This window comes from Hermetia illucens, chromosome 2, assembly GCF_905115235.1.
Source record: "Hermetia illucens chromosome 2, iHerIll2.2.curated.20191125, whole genome shotgun sequence".
In the NCBI taxonomy this organism is placed as follows: Eukaryota; Metazoa; Arthropoda; class Insecta; order Diptera; family Stratiomyidae; genus Hermetia; species Hermetia illucens.
Genome location: NC_051850.1, coordinates 182,435,859 through 182,453,206, shown reverse-complemented (window position 1 = coordinate 182,453,206; position 17,348 = coordinate 182,435,859). Strand labels below are relative to the sequence as shown.

At 43.1% G+C, this 17,348-nt stretch overlaps 1 protein-coding gene across 1 annotated transcript in view; it reads left to right on the top strand.

Annotated features, from left to right (window-relative positions):
• The window catches only part of LOC119649480 (titin), a 189,421-nt gene that overhangs the window by 72,371 nt on the left and 99,702 nt on the right, over nucleotides 1-17,348 (top strand). Inside the window, exon 3 of the mRNA XM_038051649.1 lies at nucleotides 6,404-6,535. Within this exon, the coding sequence (XP_037907577.1) occupies nucleotides 6,404-6,535 (132 nt within the window). The remainder of the gene's footprint in view (nucleotides 1-6,403; nucleotides 6,536-17,348) is intronic.

Here is a 17,348-nt window from a genome sequence, read left to right as displayed (position 1 = left end):
CAGCTTCCTTACCATTACCAGTGAGGTTTGAGTACCCTGGCACCCACATCAGGAATGTTTCGTTTAGTCGGCAAAGTTTCAGCAGCAGCTGGTGACAACTCCACCCTAACTGGCTTGATATGCTGTTGCTGTTTAGTGCGGATAATACTCATCATCGTCAATGGCGCAACAACCGGTATCCGGTCTAGGCCTGCCTTAATAAGGAACTCCAGACATCCCGATTTTGCGCCAAAGTTCACCAATTCGATATCCCTAAAAACCGCCTGGCGCCCGGGCCTACGCCATCGTTCCATCTCAGGCAGGGTCTAACTCGTCTTCTTTTTCTGCAATGGATATTGTCCTTATAGACGTTCTGGGTGGGATCATCCTCATCCAAACGGATGCCCACCGTAACATATTCATCCGAATTTTATTGTCAACCTGACGGTCATGGTATCGCTCATAGATTTCATCGTTATGTAGGCTACGAAATCGTCCATCCTCATATAGGGGGCCAAACATTCTTCGGGGGATTCTTCTCTCGAACGCGGTCAAGAGTTCGGAATTTTTCTTGCCAGAACCCAAGTCTCCGAGGAATAAATGAGGATGGGCAAGATCATTGTCTTGCACAGTAAGAGCTTTGACCCTATGGTGAGACGTTTCGAGTGAAACAGTTTTTGTAAGCTAAAATAGGCACTGTTGGCTGGACTTAAAGAGGATCGAACCCCTCGCATTTACCTCAGCATCACGGATCACTTTCTCCAGGGCCAAGTTAAAGAGGACGCATGATAGGGCATCCCCTTGTCGTAGACCGTTGTTGATGTCGAATGGTCTTGAGAGTGATCCTGTTGTTTTCATCTGGCCTCTCAAATTGGTCAGGATCAGCCTAGTCAGTCTTATCAATTTCGTCGGGATACCGAATTCTCTCATGGCCGTGTACAGTTTTACCTGGCTATGATGGTGCTTCTGATGTCCATAATCCAATAGTTTTTCCATCACTTGTTGCAGAGGGAAAATCTGATCTATTGCTAATTTGTCTGGAGTGAAGCCTCTTTGGTATGGGCCAATGATGTTCTGGGCGTATGGGGCTATCCTGCCTAGCAAGATAGTGGAAAATATATTATAGATGGTACTCAGCAATGTATGAGACAGATAATGCCTCTTTGCCAGTCGTCAGGCATTAATTTGCTGACCCACCTTGAGCACAAGATGATGAACCACTTAGTGTCATTAGTCGCCTCCGTATTTAACCAATTCGGCTGTAATTCCATGGGATCCTGGCGACTTATGATTTTTAAGCCGATGAATTGCACTGGCTGTTTCTCCTAGACTTAGTGGTGGCAGTATTTGTCTGTCGTCTTCAGTGGGTGAGACTTTCTACTTGCCGGTGTTCTGGTCGTTCAGTAGTTCATCAAAGTACTCAACCTATTACTCCAATATGCCCATTCTGTCGGAAATCAGATTTCCTCTTTGTCTCGGCAGGATGAGCATCAAAGTGTATAGGGCTTCATCCCGCTGTTTGCAGAGATCGCTTAACGTCCAAGCCCTTGCACACTCTGCTTTTCTTGTTTTTTTGTACAACCTCATTATCAGATTATTTGTGCTTGGAGGCGCTAGGTTTCACCTTCTGCTGGTTTCCCAGGAGTGTGTTATTATATTCCTCGATTATTGCCTGGTATTTCGAGATCCTTTTCATTTCGCTCGTCGGAAGTATCTGCCTCTTTATTTTTCGTAATCCTCTCCTCTCTCTCCTGCTGCTGCATGGGCTTCTGGTATTGGCTCTTAAGCAGGACTTCAGCGGAGCTCCGCTTTTTCGCGGACTTTCAATTGTCGATATTCTTGTCGGCTCTTGTTCCCTGGGGTCTCACGACCGTGAAGATTTCGGGGTAGAAATACTTTGGTGGATACTCGTTAAGCCTTGTTCGATGGCAGTGGTTTCCAGGCGTTAGTCCCTATGGGTGGTTCTAGTACCGCGGTGCTACGGCTCGCAATGACTACCCTGCCCTCGACGGCAATATGGTGACAGTTCGTGGCTACATGGTTACATGGTGGCAGTTCGGTCTCAGCCTGGCAACAACACCTCTTGCTTTTCTATTGTCGTCCGTTTTTTGCTTAAAAAGTTTAAGTCCATGTCTTGGTCCCGTGTGAAAACCAAAAAAAAAAATTTCAAGTTCGGCCTACACTTTTAGCTCCTTTGAAGACGGTTTCTAAAGACCATCCTAGGAGGTCGTGTCAGGACTTGCCGAATTATGCAACCTTAACGTGAAACAGAATCAAAGCAAGCCATTAAAGAGGTGGTGAACTGCGAGTTCCGTACTCTGTAAATAAGAGATTATTTAACTGATCTTTCAGGTGGTTCGCAGTGCAACAGGCTGATAGCCTGCTCAGAGTATACCATTGTCGTGGAACGACAGCTATAGTAACGGAAAGACCATGAGCTTCGAACCTGGGACGCGCACTCCCTGTTTTGAAATGGCGCTCTCGGAGCACTCAATGATCAGATCGAACATTGGGCAGCGATCCTCGAACGCACACTATTTTCGCAAGCGGAAAAAGTCTGGATCGCGGCCATGCGGCGTAGCCTTTGTCGTTCCCAGTACTCGGTAAAGAACTGGTTCATCCTGGAATTACTGCGGGCCATAGTCGCGGTTCCACAAAACTTCATGGACCTTTCCAGATGGAACGATGTTCAACCAGATTGGTTACGTCCTCACTGAGTTGCATTTAGCATCCTTGTCATATGCTCATATTGCGGAGTAAATTGCGACAGAGACCACTTTGTCCTTGGAGCAACAGGTCCTTGTTGTAAACCAAATAATGGGGACAAGTAGATTCACCACAACTATCAGCTTCGGTGTTAAAAAGCTGGAGAAAGAAATGCAGAATTGTTAACGAAATATGTCAGAACGTTAGAGCAACAAATCCTGCAGACGCTGAATCGTCATTAGGATCCCAATAGCATTGTTGGGAAGTGGAGTCACGCAATTAAGACAGCTGAAAAGAAAAGAACTTGTTGGACATGCACAACAATGAAATGCCTCTGTAATTGTGGCAAATAAATTTATCTCCTTTTTGGTGTATAGGGCAAATGATGCTCTTGTGCCCTCTTGGAGATTGTCTAGGCAATTTCCTCCCTGGAGGAAGCTGGAGTACTATCGAATCTCAGGGTCTTGTTGAGTTTTGGTCGCCCAGGACTACTTTTACCTAGAAGGAGATTCGACTGGTGTGTTGTTTATAACTCCCGGTTTCGTCGGTGTACTTGTTGCTGGCGCATCCACTCGGTTGAGTAGCTTCTTAAAATATTCCATCGAACATTTCTTGGTATTGTCGGAGTTACCTAAGATGTTTCCTTGGTCATCCTTACACGAAATCTCATACGCGATGACCATGTCCTTTTGTGAATGTTGCGATGTGGAAAGCATTGCTTATTGTCATTTGTGCTTCCATGGAGGCTGTGCCTTTCAGTTGCTGCTCGATGGGAATTTCCTCGTCTAACTAACCCAACACTATTGTTATGTCGTCAGAAGTCAGTGCGTTGTCAGTACCCTTGTTCCGGGGTGTTGTAAAACTCGTCCCTGACCGTGTTGTTTTTTTCGTCCGTTGGTGCGTGGTAGTTCTCTAGTCATACGATACGGATCACACACAGTCGTTCATTTATTGCTTTAAAGTCAATGACTCCTTTTTTGTATTTGTTGTCCACGATAAATGCCCACCCCAAATTCTCTGTTCCCGATTCTTTTTCGCATGTGAATACTGTGTGCGGAGCGTATGTTGTGAAACTTGCCTCTGAACCATTTCGTTTCTGGATCACCAGGATGTTGATGTTGTATCCTAAAACTTCCTCAAGAAGTTCTCGCAAAAGAGAAGACCATATTCCGTTATTGAATTCATTACCGTTGAATCCGAGACTGTTGTCCTTGGTTGCGCGGCAAAAAGTTTTACCAGGAGGGGTTACCGGCCCCTTGTGAGTAGGTGAGAATATAGCATCTCATAATCACTACGACCGTCATTGACGTTATACAGCGGGCACAGCGGGGAGGTGATGGTTCGGCTTTGCCTCTTTCTTCCTATTACCTATTTTATTATCACATGTATCATACATTCTCACTCGAAACAATAGATACTTGGGCATTTTACTAAAATTGTGAAGCATGTTTCTTATTGTCAAAATCGGACAGTTTACATATACTGATCCCCCCCCCCCCTTGTCCGCTGGAATCACCTTTAGGTATTACATAACGGGGCGGAGTTAGCTTATTTTACTTAGGTCGCCATCCGTGTAACCACGGGGTTCATAATCGAACCTTCCTTACTTCTTCTGCTTTTCGCAGTGTATGCTCCTAACAAGGTACCATTTTCCGGACAAAAATTTTTGCTGATAGCACCTGACCTAGGGTTTGCTCTAGGTTCCTCAATCAATCTGTAAGTCCAACGACCCTTTTCTGCCTGGTCCCATCGCTGTTGTAATCTACTTACAGGTCTCTCCCTTTCGGTTTTTTTCACTTGCGATAAAGGTGAGATGGACCTGGTGTTATATATGTTCATCATCTCGCTTGCCAGGATGTCAGTCGGCATCATTTCCGAGGAGACGAACGCTGCATCATCAGAGACCGTCCTGAAGGCAGAACACACCCTTAAGGCTGCTCTTCTGTAGACCGCATTCAGTGTGTTCATTGCCTAAAACATGCAGCACTTTTCCACAAACTGCAGTATACAGCAATATTCAATTGCACCTGGCTATGAACAGCCTGCAAATATGCCGCGGTCCTCCTACGTTCGGCATCACCCTTGCCAGAGCCATACTCGTGGCGGATGCTTTTTCGTAAGTATGCTCCATATGCTGCTTAAAATTGAGTTTTCCGTCTATTATCACCCGCAAGTATTCGATGGCCGGTTTGGAAATGATGATACGATTCACGATTCTAATGCAGGCGTAATTTCTCATCCGACGTTTAGTGATGCAGATCCCTTCCCTATTTTCCTCCACGAGTGCCAGTCCAGCACGCTCTAACCAAACCTTTATAATACTGATTGTTTCGCTCGAGTACAACTCAGCATCTTCGAGATGCTTTGCGGCCATAACCAGTGCTATATGGTCGGCGTAACCCACCACCGTGGCCTCGTCCGGAAACGGAGGGTTAAGTGCATCATTATACATGACGTTCCACAGTAGTGAGCCCAGTAAAGAGGTTTCAATTGGCCGAATTGAATGCATTCCTCACATCCAGGGTCACCATCACGGAATATTTGCTTGTACAATCACTTCTGTGAATTGCATTTTCAATAAATCCGGTGATTATTTTGATGGAATCAATGATTAATCTGGGTTTACGGAACCCATACTGCTGATCTGAAAGGCCTCTTTGACCCTTAAGAACCAGGGGATCTATCATAAATTACCCGCTCTAACATTTTCCCCATAGTGTCTAGAAGACGTATGGGTCTATAGGAGGACGGTTCTCCTGGAGGCAGCAACACTAACTTCTACCGGTTCCATGGTGCAGGAAAGATACCCTCGGGGGTCCAGACCTGGGGCTTTGCTGTCGCCCATTCGACTGCAAGTCTCAGAGGGTCCTGGAATGTGTCAGAACCCCCTCTTGCTGGGGAAATAACCCGTGGATTATTTCTAAAAAGAGCGTAGGGCACGTGATCTGCGGAGGTGAACGGCCTATGTATCATCCTGTCACAATTTTATAGGTGCTACCCCACATTCCCTGTTACTACGCTGAATGGCAAGCTTGAGGTTCTTGCGGGCTTTCCCATAGGTGTGCTCTTTGTGCCCTTGATCGAGCCTACCTATTGCTCTCTGAGACGTTCGCCGCGATGAGCTAAGCATTAAAGTCACCGGCTGTCACCCTTAGACCCCTGCGTGACCAAGATCTGTCTGTCTGTCACACGCATTTTTCTTGGTGGGAAGTACGAACGCTCACGCATACAGTGTAACTCATTCATTATTATACGTCGAATTCCAATATCCCACGAAAGTGGGAATTCTCACTGAATATATGCATACATTACGTGCTAGGTCCTAATGGAACAAATGCACACTCAAATGTCTTTATAAAAGAAATACAACAAACCTTTCATCCCTGAAGCACCCAGCTTCCGCTGAAAGGAGTTCATAGCAATGATGAAAAGGGGTGAAGTTTTATGATTGTGGACCGCGGAAAGGAATGGATGAACAACAAATGTAGAACGAAGCGAATCGTGAAAATGCTATGCTATAAGAAAAGAAGATCAGATGGACAATTAGATGCATGTTGCAGAAGCTCCGCAGGAAATTAACGAGAAGGCGTTTACTGACTGTAGGCAAAATCAAGGAAAAGGATATTTAGTATAAATCTGCTCAGAATATTGAAAGATATTGCATTTATTCGAATTGAATTCCATACATATTTTCAAATATCCTTAATTTTTTTTACAGCTCAACTTCTCGGAAGCGATTGCGTCTTAGCAGAACAATGTACGATGAAGGTGGCGAACAGTAGCTGCTTAGATGGTGCATGCCGTTGCGTCGAAGGATTTCTTCAGTTCAGGAAGCACACATGCCTTGGACGTAAGTACCAGCAGAAATTACCTAATTACAATAGCATTGTTCCTAGTTATTAGCCAATTCCCAGACATTCTTCGTACTGAATTTTGCAGTGTAGTTTTCCCAGTAAACACTAAAATTAGTTAATGTTCTTCGGAAGTATGGAGCACTCAAAGATAAAATCTGAGTTTATGAGTAGCTACCAGATTTTATGACCCACCACAAAGTATCCAACATAGAACTCCAATTTTATTTTATTGCCTGATCGCTCCAAGTGTTGGATAATTGTTGAAATTGGAATTCTTTCCGACTTGTGACTGGGTGGCTACCTCGACCATCGATCAACCGTTCGATTAAGTCGAAAATACCCACATATCAATCGTGCTAACAATCTCTAATGGCATGCTAACTCCGTCAATGATGTCTACTTACTCAGATGCTGGCTTTCTTGCGTTGTCTTCTGCTTTGTCTCTGGCATGGACAATGTTCCAGCTTGGCTAGGCTTGCAGTGGTGGTTTTATTTGTGTTTAACGGTCATGAGTCTTAAAAGGTGAAGACTGGGAAATAATTCCTCTTTAGTAGCGGACTTGGAGATAGCGTGCTATGACTTGGTACTGGGCATTCGATGATGGCAGTAGAACGTCGATGGCTAGACGGCAAGATACTTTCAACTTCTCTGCGTAGCTTTATAGCTGGCACCGACCTGAGCGACTCCAGGGATGCAGCTTCTTATTTTTATCCGCAGACTACATAGTTCAGGGAATCATAACCTTGTATTGAATGCAGAGGGAAAGAGAATCGGAAGTTTATTGAACTTCAGAGTCGTAAAAAAATCTTTACATTCCGATCCTCACAATCTTTTATCATTAACTTTAGATACAAGATTTTTTTCAGGATGCGCCTGTCCACATGGCGATATCTCCATTTCTGCTCAAACCAACTGCACTTCATTCTCACTTTAGGATGAGGAGGCCCTGAAACAATGCGTGATTGCACCAAGTGCGCTCGTGCTAGATATTTTTGCAACAATGCACTGACTGCATTCTCACAAGGTGGTACTGAAGGTGCTACTAAGATATATGGAAGCAAACACCAAGATAATACTGTGTACCTGGGAGATGAGAAAACGCTGGTGGTTGCGGTCGTAATTTTTATGCGTGTGCTAAATTCGGTTTTAGGAGTTTTCAGGAAATACTTGAAACTTCGGGGCGGAGTACTCTGTCGGGTGTAAACCATAAAGTCATTGAACGAAGTTTCAGGGAATGTTGGGAGTTTTAAATTGTGTTAATAAGATTTATATAGTTGTTGGTCTTGTAATGGGGAAAATTATGAGCCTCGTTTCCTGTTCTGATGATTTAGTTGTGATCAGGTGTTAGGAGTTATCAGGGAGGAGTTAATGGTTACAAATTACCATATACTGCAATGCCGGATGTACGAAAGAATGGGGCTTCTCCTAGTGGAGCAGTAAGCGAGCCTTAAACAACCCATATATCACTGTCTTCAGTCTCAAAGGTACGGGGTTCAGTGCGTTGGATAGTCAATTGATTGCGATGAACTCAGGAAGTAAAGCAAAGCTCAGTTGCTACTAGTTCTATACTACTTCGTCCAAAACTTGGCTGATCTAGTCTTTCGAATCCTGTCTACAATGTCCAAGAAAACATCAGATTACCAACGCTCCATGTGTTGTTAGCAATTGATACTCATCCCAAAGTAATAGATGATCCTTCAACAGACTTAAGGGAATGGTATCGGCGTATGATAATTTTTTTGCGTAAGTTATGGTATTACCGTGTATGCCCAATGCCTCTAATTCACTAAATGGTTCTGGAAGCTAGGGACTGAATGATCTGGCTTTTAAAATTAGATTGCTCTCAATAAACCAGCTCGATTTTATCCACTCAGTGCAGCTCTGCAGATACATGCAATTATAGTGGTACAGTCTTGAGGTATTCCCAAAAGAAGACAATATCTCACTTAGATACGCCTGCGGAATCAACTCCACATTTCTAGTGGCTTATCTTGGGAACAAGACTGTCAACACAAAGGCTACGCTTTTCAAAAATTCTGCGAGCTTCATAGCGAACTCATGTTCAACTTTATAATGTTTTTTTGACCTATTGGCATTATTAGCATATCTGAGGATCCCCCTACACGTTAATCGTGCTCCCTTGCATAGCCCATTCAAATTGGACTATCACCCAGTGGAGGAGTAATTAGTGGAATGGCCTACAGCTTCGCTACGAAGCCCTATTTTCAGCCTTTATGTGGTCTTCCCTAGAAGCTCGCAAGTGCTACAAATTAATAAGAATGCAAGACGAGTTTTCCGCGAATCAAAACGAAAACTATTAAAGGAATGGTCCTTAAGGCTGGGAGTTTTGGGGCGACAGGGTTTCAGCTCATCATATACAAAAACTGAACACAATTTTCGGTCATAAAATGAAGAACCTCGAACTAGATCGATGCCGAAATCCACAGTAAATCAAGTACAATATTACAACCTACGCGGCACGAAATATTTGACAACCCAGAAGTTTCCTCGATCATCAAGATGCAAGAGTTACGTTGGGATGGCCACGTTCAACTGAACTATAATCCTCATCGACGCAGCTGGTAGACCGGATAGCGCGGACACCGACCGTCGACCAATTTTTTTCCGCTCAGGAGGGGTGTCCGTCCATAAAGAAAAATAATACAATTTTTCGAAAAAATCAGTCCAGGAAGGTCACCAAAATTTTTATTTCATTCATTGATTTGACAGCACCTCTTCGCTTCCTCAGGCTGTTCAGTGCCGGAATCCTCTTCATCTAAGCACATTTCGCTACTGAAACAGTCAATCTCAAGCTCTGAGAGTGTTGATGGGGACTCAGTGGCTAATTCGGAATAGACCTCTCCAAGTGTTTCTGCCAACTGAAAAATAGGAGCCAACGTTGCTAAGGGCAAGTCATCCTGTGGGTTGAATTCTTCTGATTCTGAATCATTTTTATCAAATGCAGCTTTTCTAAAGCAATTTATAATTGTTACTGGCTGCACTTTAATCCAGGCTACTTTTGTGAAATGTAAAACCTGCAAGATCTTCGCCGAAGAAGTGTCAATGCTTATCAAGATATGTTTAACATGCATGCTTCGATAGTGAACTTTGAAATTTTAAATAACACCCTGACCCCCCTGACAAGCTGATGTCATGTTGCTTGGAAGAAAATAATTTGACATTTGACACTTATCCGATTTGAGAGCAGGCGTTTTGTTGGGTAATGCTCTAAAGAAAACAGCTGTTTCGTGAGGATTATAAATGTCCTGGGGTCTATAACCAATTGGAAGTGCTGGAAGTTTTTTTAAAAATTTTTCAACGACTTCTGGATTGACAGCAGAGGCTTGACCAGACATACAATTCTATATTGTGCCTACTGCGAAATCTTTGCAGCCAACCGTTAGATGTAGCGAAATATTTAACTTCAAGGCTTAGAGCTATTTCCCTGGCTTTCTCTTGAACAATTGGTTCCGATAATGGAGTGTTTTGACTTCGGACCTCGCAAAGCCAGTCATAAACCATGGCATTAATATTTTCCCTTTTGAATTGATAACATTTTTGTTAGAGTTGATATTTTTTCCAGCAATCCATCTGGCCCTTAATGCCTATTTATCACGGACAATAAGGGAAGCCTGCGTCTTTCCATCCAAGAGAGGCGTCCGCCTATTAGAGGTGTCCGCTAAGAGAGTTTCCAATGTATTACGATATTTCTCGATTGTATGAAAGCAGTGATACCCTGTTTCTTGTACAAACATTTATTTGTCCTGATTGCATTGTTAATAACGCATGACAAATATTTGGAACATTGCAATCTGATGTTCAACATCTAACATCCACGAGAGAAAGGATATCTTTTACATTGTTGAAACTGGTACTAGAGCATCAGCATTATTGGTCGAAGTCATCAATAAGTAAACCCAATTTCTATTTTTTCCTGAGCCCCACTAATTTTAAGGAACAACTTACTCCTTCTCCGTAGTGGATAGATCACTCTTTTTATTGGAAGAATACCAGATACTTTTAAAAAAAAAGTTTTATGCTGGTTCCGATCACAGGACAGAGGAGGTACGCAACTAAGTTCCCACTCAGGCGCATCGAGAACTTAAAAAAATTTGCGGAGATGTTGTTCTAAGTGAAACAAGGTCCTTTAATTAGTTCCGTCGCTTCAGAGACGGGGATCGTACCAAACGTAAGAACAGCTTACTTCAGCATTAAGAGTCACCAAAAACCAATCAACCACCAACGATTTCCAAGCCTTTCCGTGTTTTGTGAATTATTCAAAAGCAAGGTTCCTTATGATTTGAAGCCTGGGGTATTGAGCGTGGTCTTTTCGCCTGCGCCTGCTTTCTCCAACGCCAAAAGGGGAAGAGGTTTCTACATCGTATCGTGACGGGTAACGAAAAATGGGTTCATTACAGCACCGAAAAGAGAAGAAAGTCATGGGGACTGTCCAGTCATGTTTCTATGTCGTCAGATTTACCGAATATTCACACTGCGAAAGTGATGCTACTTATTTGCCCGGCTCGCGAATATGGGGGGTTGGCGTTTTAGCCAGTGGATCCCTCACGTGTCATTGGACAAAAATTCACGTGTCCTTTCCGGTGCTATTCCAACATATTATAACGAAGATGCAATACGACCTTCAAAATAAAATATCCTGGTATTGTTGAACGCATATCTGACACTCCCCTTTGTGATAGAAAGCTAAAGTGATATCTGTTCTGGCTAATCATATTCTGTGGTCTATGTCATGGGAACTATACCATACCTTGTTAGCCAGTAAATTTCACTTCCCTCTATATCACAACCTCTCTAAACCACCAGCTGTGGTTTTTACTTTCTTGGAGAGTTCGCCTCCTTCATCTTGATCATGAAATTATGTCTTCGAGTTGAATATATCTGGCAACTCCTGTTTGGCGTTGTTTCAGTTTCTCACATTTGTCTATTTGAAAACTAAAATGATCATTGACTTTTTTTCCTTGTGACCAGCGTTGCAATCCTATATGCCTTGCAAGCTAGCGTACAATTACATGCACTTTTGCATAGCGTATCGGTGCAGGCAATAGGGCGACATTAATATGTTGTGTTGTTAAATTGTTCCCGTTGAACTATTCACATGGCGTTATCGCAGTCTGTGATTGCTTTATTGCGCGCAGGAGTAGACATTTTTTAATCACCTGTGTTAGTTTCGGACGGTACAAGTTCTGAAGGTCCAAGTGGTCATTTAATCACCGCCAGACCAAGGACAGTCAAACAATTTTTTGTGAGTTGATATTGAAAATGTGTTCGGACTGAGTTGAAAATTTGTTGTGATAAAAGTTGGGACCCCGTCTAGAAATTAATTACTTTGGCGAGGAAGGAGAAGGCAGTAGCAAAGAGTGGAATGAAGTAGAACATGCTATGTGAGTTGCATAGGAATTTGTCCTTGTTAAGCAGGTTCGGTGTCGCTCCAGTCTTGAGTACTTTTAATTCACATCCACGTGTTTGGTGTACACCTACGCACCGGAAGATTTGTCTCTGCTTCTGTTAGGTGTATTTCATTGTGTCCTCGCATATTGACGAAGAGGCCCAGAGGTCTCCACGTAATTTTAATTTTTCCTAATAAGGGTTGAATATTGCGTTAGTAATGGTAGAGGCGCGGTTTTATACGATACAACCTTACACATACATATATGTGTATGCCTGCTAATCTTTTGCTGCTCTAAAAGAACGATTAATGAATGAATGCTGTTGAACCTAAGGTTTATGAACCAGGTATAGCAGATTAATGGTCAGCTAAGGTTTTGAGGCTTTCTCGTTACTGCATGTTGAAAATCGGCTGCCACCATAGCCCAAAATCTATCTAACGAAATTCTTTGACATTTTCACGACTTATTCAGAACATATTTCTACGGTCCGCAAACTAGGATAATTGCGATCCATTCAGTATTTTTTTCAATTCATTGAAGAAGTCGTGAAAAAACACTAAAATTCACAAAAAAACTTTAACAAAGCACCAAAAATTGAGCTTTTAATCATTTTTAATAATCCTAGTTTGCGGACTGTAGTCAAGTCTGCATGTTAAAATACCGTTTACTTTTTTTTTCTTTAAGATGATCGCTGCGCCCTCTAGCGTGGCAGCAGAAAAACGCTTTTTTTGAAGATGGGTATATAAATTGCTCTGTATTTCAATAACTAACTACGAGATCAGGCTGGAAAAATTACTATGTACGTTCAAAATATTAATAAATCTATGGTGAAAAACTCGTATTTGTATCTTTATCCAGTTCTTCAGAAAAAAATTCTAAAAAAGCCAAAAAAAACGGCCTTCACACGGGATGACCCCCTTAACATCGCGCTTCGCATGAGTATAACTCAGCATCTTCGAGATCCTTTGTGACTACCACCAGCGCTATATCGTCCGCGTAAACCACCACCCTGGCTTCCTCCGAAAGGGGAAGAGATGGTTTTACATGATGTTCTACAACAGTGGGCTTCGTCATCAGTGTCATATCAAAGCTTCCGTTCTTGTAAATAGCTATTGACAATAGCTGCTCTGTCTGTCTGTCCGTCACACGCATTTTTCTCGGACACAGTTATAACGATTGACACCAAATGTGGTGGAAAGGTGGGAACTGTGAACGCCCACGCATGCAATCACATCATCTTACATCCAATTTAAGGGTGGGGGATGAATGCATACATGCAAAAGGGAGGTGCACATTCTTTTCACCAAATATAGTCATGTGAGGTATCAAATGAAAGGTCTCGATTAGTACTTTCCGAAGCGGTCTTAGTTTTGTCATTTGTTTGGGAAAGTGGGGAGCGCCGGGCGGGACTGTAGATCCCCCCTTGAGTTCAACCTAGCACCATCCTAGCATGATCTTACCAAGTGGTGGAAATCGCACCATCACTGACAAAATTATAATAGGTCAAAGTTGCCGCTTTTTTGCAAATTTAAGACGTTGAATGTCAATATCACGTAAAAGTGCTATGTATTAATGGGACAAACGTACATTCAAATATATTTATAAAAGGAATACACAAAACCTCTCATACCTGGAGCGTTGTGTAAATGGCTTTTTAAAAAGTGGAGGGCAATTGAATTTTTAACTATGGACACAGGGAACTGTCAAGTACTTATCATTCCTCACATAGGAAAACACAAGTTTCCGGTGTCCCAATTTGTTTTGAATTGCCGATTGGCCCGCATTGAATTTGACAGAATAACGATAATAGGCTCTCGCTTATGCATTCGGCAAAATGCAAGGCACATCTGACAATTTCACAACAATGCGTGCGTAAATATTTCCATACAGCATGAACTAGTGTGCTTAGACAAAATGCATCTAGTTGTGCGCTAGCATGTAAATGTACATAGCATTGCTTAAATATGAAATTATTAATGATAATTTCTGGGTTTCAATATATACAAATGTGTAATCGTTAAATAGGATTTAAGGCTGCTGGCGATTTTAAAGTTAGCTTTGGGAGGAACATTTTCGAAGTAAACAACAGCCAAATGTATAATTAAATGAATTAGTGATGATCGATCAATGACCTGCTCAGGTGAAACACTTCCGAATATTTGAAGGCTCCAATTGGCGGCAAAAAAGCCATCTTGGTAACGACCAAAAAGGGCTGGAACGAAACCTGTTACCAAAGTATAATCCCTCTTTAGAAAAAGACCTGCAGGAAGTGTATATCCCATTGTCAATCGAAAAGGAGCCGACCTATAGAGATAAAAATTCATAGTACGGGAATAAGTTTCGAGCTATGAATCCTCTTTCCATTAAGCTTCCAATAGTGCTCCAGTTCGCTTTGAGGATGCAGTTGTTCCAAATGGTTTGAACAAAGTAGGCACTTTTCTTGTTGAGGATGCTGAGAGTCCTTGATGACGGAGCAGACCACTTGGTAAGCAACTTATTACCTACCCTTGCGGTCACGGGTAGGTACGTTGATAGATCGAACTCTCCTTATAATCGTGAAAGGAAGGATGTTGAGTATTGCAAATAAGTGGACATCGTGGCAAAAAAGGAGGTAGCGAAAAAGATAGCGGGGGTGGGGTGGGGGTAGAAGGTAGGAAGTCTGAGAGGGATTCTGACGGAGGAAGTGCAAAACACTTAATGAAATAGAGCAAACAGACCATGCAAATGCTATTTCAAAACGACCATGAAACACCGAGCTCCTCTCTCAACTCAAACTAGTCAATTCTCCCAAGAATCCCACTCTACTTGTTGCCGCTACCTCACTCATCCTGGTCAACAAATAATCAACTAATTACCTGCACTCCATGGAATTCACAGAAAACAAATTCATCTGAATGTTTCATCACCTACCAGGTGGCTCAATCGAGTTCATGCGACAGCTATTACGCTGTCCATCCATCCATCAAGGTATCCACTTAATCGTGCTTAGATCAAGGTGAAGGCGAAGGTACATAGTACGTGCAGGTTTCTTGAATGAAGCCTTGAAATGTCTGCAAGACCACTTTCTGCGTAGAGTCATCAATCAAATGTTCACGGCAACTTGCCAACACAATATTCAGTGCCCGTACGATGTCTTTCAAGACGGTTCCAAGACGGGATCATTGATTAACTCTGATCGAATGATGAACAATAATTGATACGGTTTAGATGACCCGCTATAGATTGAATGACCATAATCGTAAATAACTGTTGGTGACAGTTTTTTTTTTGTTGATCTTCTAATGAATTATTGGTCACCTGGTCGTCTAGATTGGCTTAGGTGAACAGCAGAGGACTGTTCAGCTAATTATAGTACCTATGCAGGTAATAGTATTAAATTACACAGTATTGTTTTTGTATCTTTTATATACATAGATACAATATATGAATGTATCTTTCTGTTTGAACTTAGGAAACACAAGAAGGTATTTCAGGCGAACTGCTTGTATTTGCTGGCCATAATCGGCCCCTGATCTCATCATAGTTCTCGGACATTAAAACCATCCATGTTAATTAGCTTTTACGGTTTGGAGCATCCGTATTGAGCGGTCACAGAAGAAAATGCATATCCTTAAACGGGAGCTTCTGAGCACTCAGACCTTAGTGGTCCATTGTACTCGATTCCCCCGTCTAACGGAATATCCCCCCCATTTATGTATCGCAGGATTTCAGCACCAAAAATCTGATGTCTGATGCGTCCGTAAGCGGGGCACTCACATAGAAAATGTTCCGTAGATTCCGCTTCCTCATTACAGGATGGGCACGTATCATCTTGGATAATTCGTATTCTGAACATCAGCTAGTGAATTATGGCCAGTCAGAATGCCCACAATACTTCTGCAAGTCCTCCTGCTTTTCGACAGGATAAACTTTGTAGTATGTTTGTTTGGTTCTGACAGGAAGAGTTTGGTCTCTCTAGCAGCATTAAGGCTTCGCCACCTGTCATTATAGGAAGCTTGTTCCCAGTTTTTGAAAGCAGCATTAGCCAATGCTACCGACTGGTTCCGGTTCGGGCATGGGGAAAGTTGAAACCTCTTTTGCTAACGCATCCGAAATTTCATTTCTCTCTACTCCACAATGACCAGGTACCCAGAGTAAATCCACCATTGAATCTGGAAACAGAATTCAATCGGTTTCTACATTCCTGAACGATTTTTGAAGTGATCAAAGTACTACTCAACGCCCTCAATGCAGCTTGACTATCGCTACAGATTGCGGTGCGCCTGCCCTTCAACCGCTCGTGTGCTCTATACCCTCCTTTAGCATCGCTGAGTAGATGCCATCCATACCAGGTGCTTTGAGGTGTTCAAATGATAGTATAGCAGCTCTCGGTTTTTCATTGGTAACAAACGCTCTCGCAGTGTCCCAATTCCCCTTGCAACACCTTCGTGTCGAAGGGTTTGCAAAAACCGCCAAATCTCTTCTTCCTACTTCTGAGACCTGATCTCCCGGGTGGTGTACTTCGAAGAGAGTCTGTATAGACTAGACTCTGGAGTTAATCGAAGAAGATCCTGGTGCCCTTGACTGATCCAATGCCACAGATTCTGTTAAAACGAACCCATGGCTCTTGAAGCCAACTTTGCCGCCAGTAGATAGGAAGAAGCTTTGGCATGCTGCAGGTTGATTTGACTAACTCTTATGTTTGTAGCCAGAAGTGTAGTCTAATACGAAAGCCGCCGCTAACTGAAAAGTCTGCTGCGTTCAGTGTGAATCTCACCGGGGTTACCAGCTTGTCCTCACCTTCCACCGACAGTTCCGCTTTCTTGCGTCCGATTTCTCTGGATATCGCCACACTTAGTGGTGTAGCAACGTCCATGTCCTCATTCGCAAGAAACTTCGCCTTCTTTGGCAGTGCCTTCCATTGTCGTCGGCTAGAAGCCCTCCTAGATTCACGGAGTCCGGGCTGCATGGATCTATTTTGACATACCGGCGTTAGACCAGTTGCGTCCATATTACCAGCTTCCCTGTTTTCTGTTTTTCCGGGTACAGGCGGAGGAGAAGGTTCTGACAAGCAAGTATGTAGTCCTTTCTCCTTTGCGGCTGAAGTTTCCTTCTGCCGAGCCTTCCTTCCCCGTATTTTGGAAGAGTTAGGTAACAGTATCACCGACCGACTGGCTGCAGTCAGATTTCCAGTTGCTCTCAATAGAGGAGATGCTGTACTATCCTTTTTGGCTGACCGCGTCGTAGACACCGGGTGTAGGTTTTCCACCGAAGTGGAGAGCCTGTATTCCACAGATTTCTCCGTGGGGGAACTTGAGTTAGGTGAGGCCTCCAAAATCCATGCCTCCGCCACGACCTGATTTCTCAGAGTCGCGGGTGGATTCGAAGTCTGTGACTTCTTAGCACTTGGGGAGTTACAATC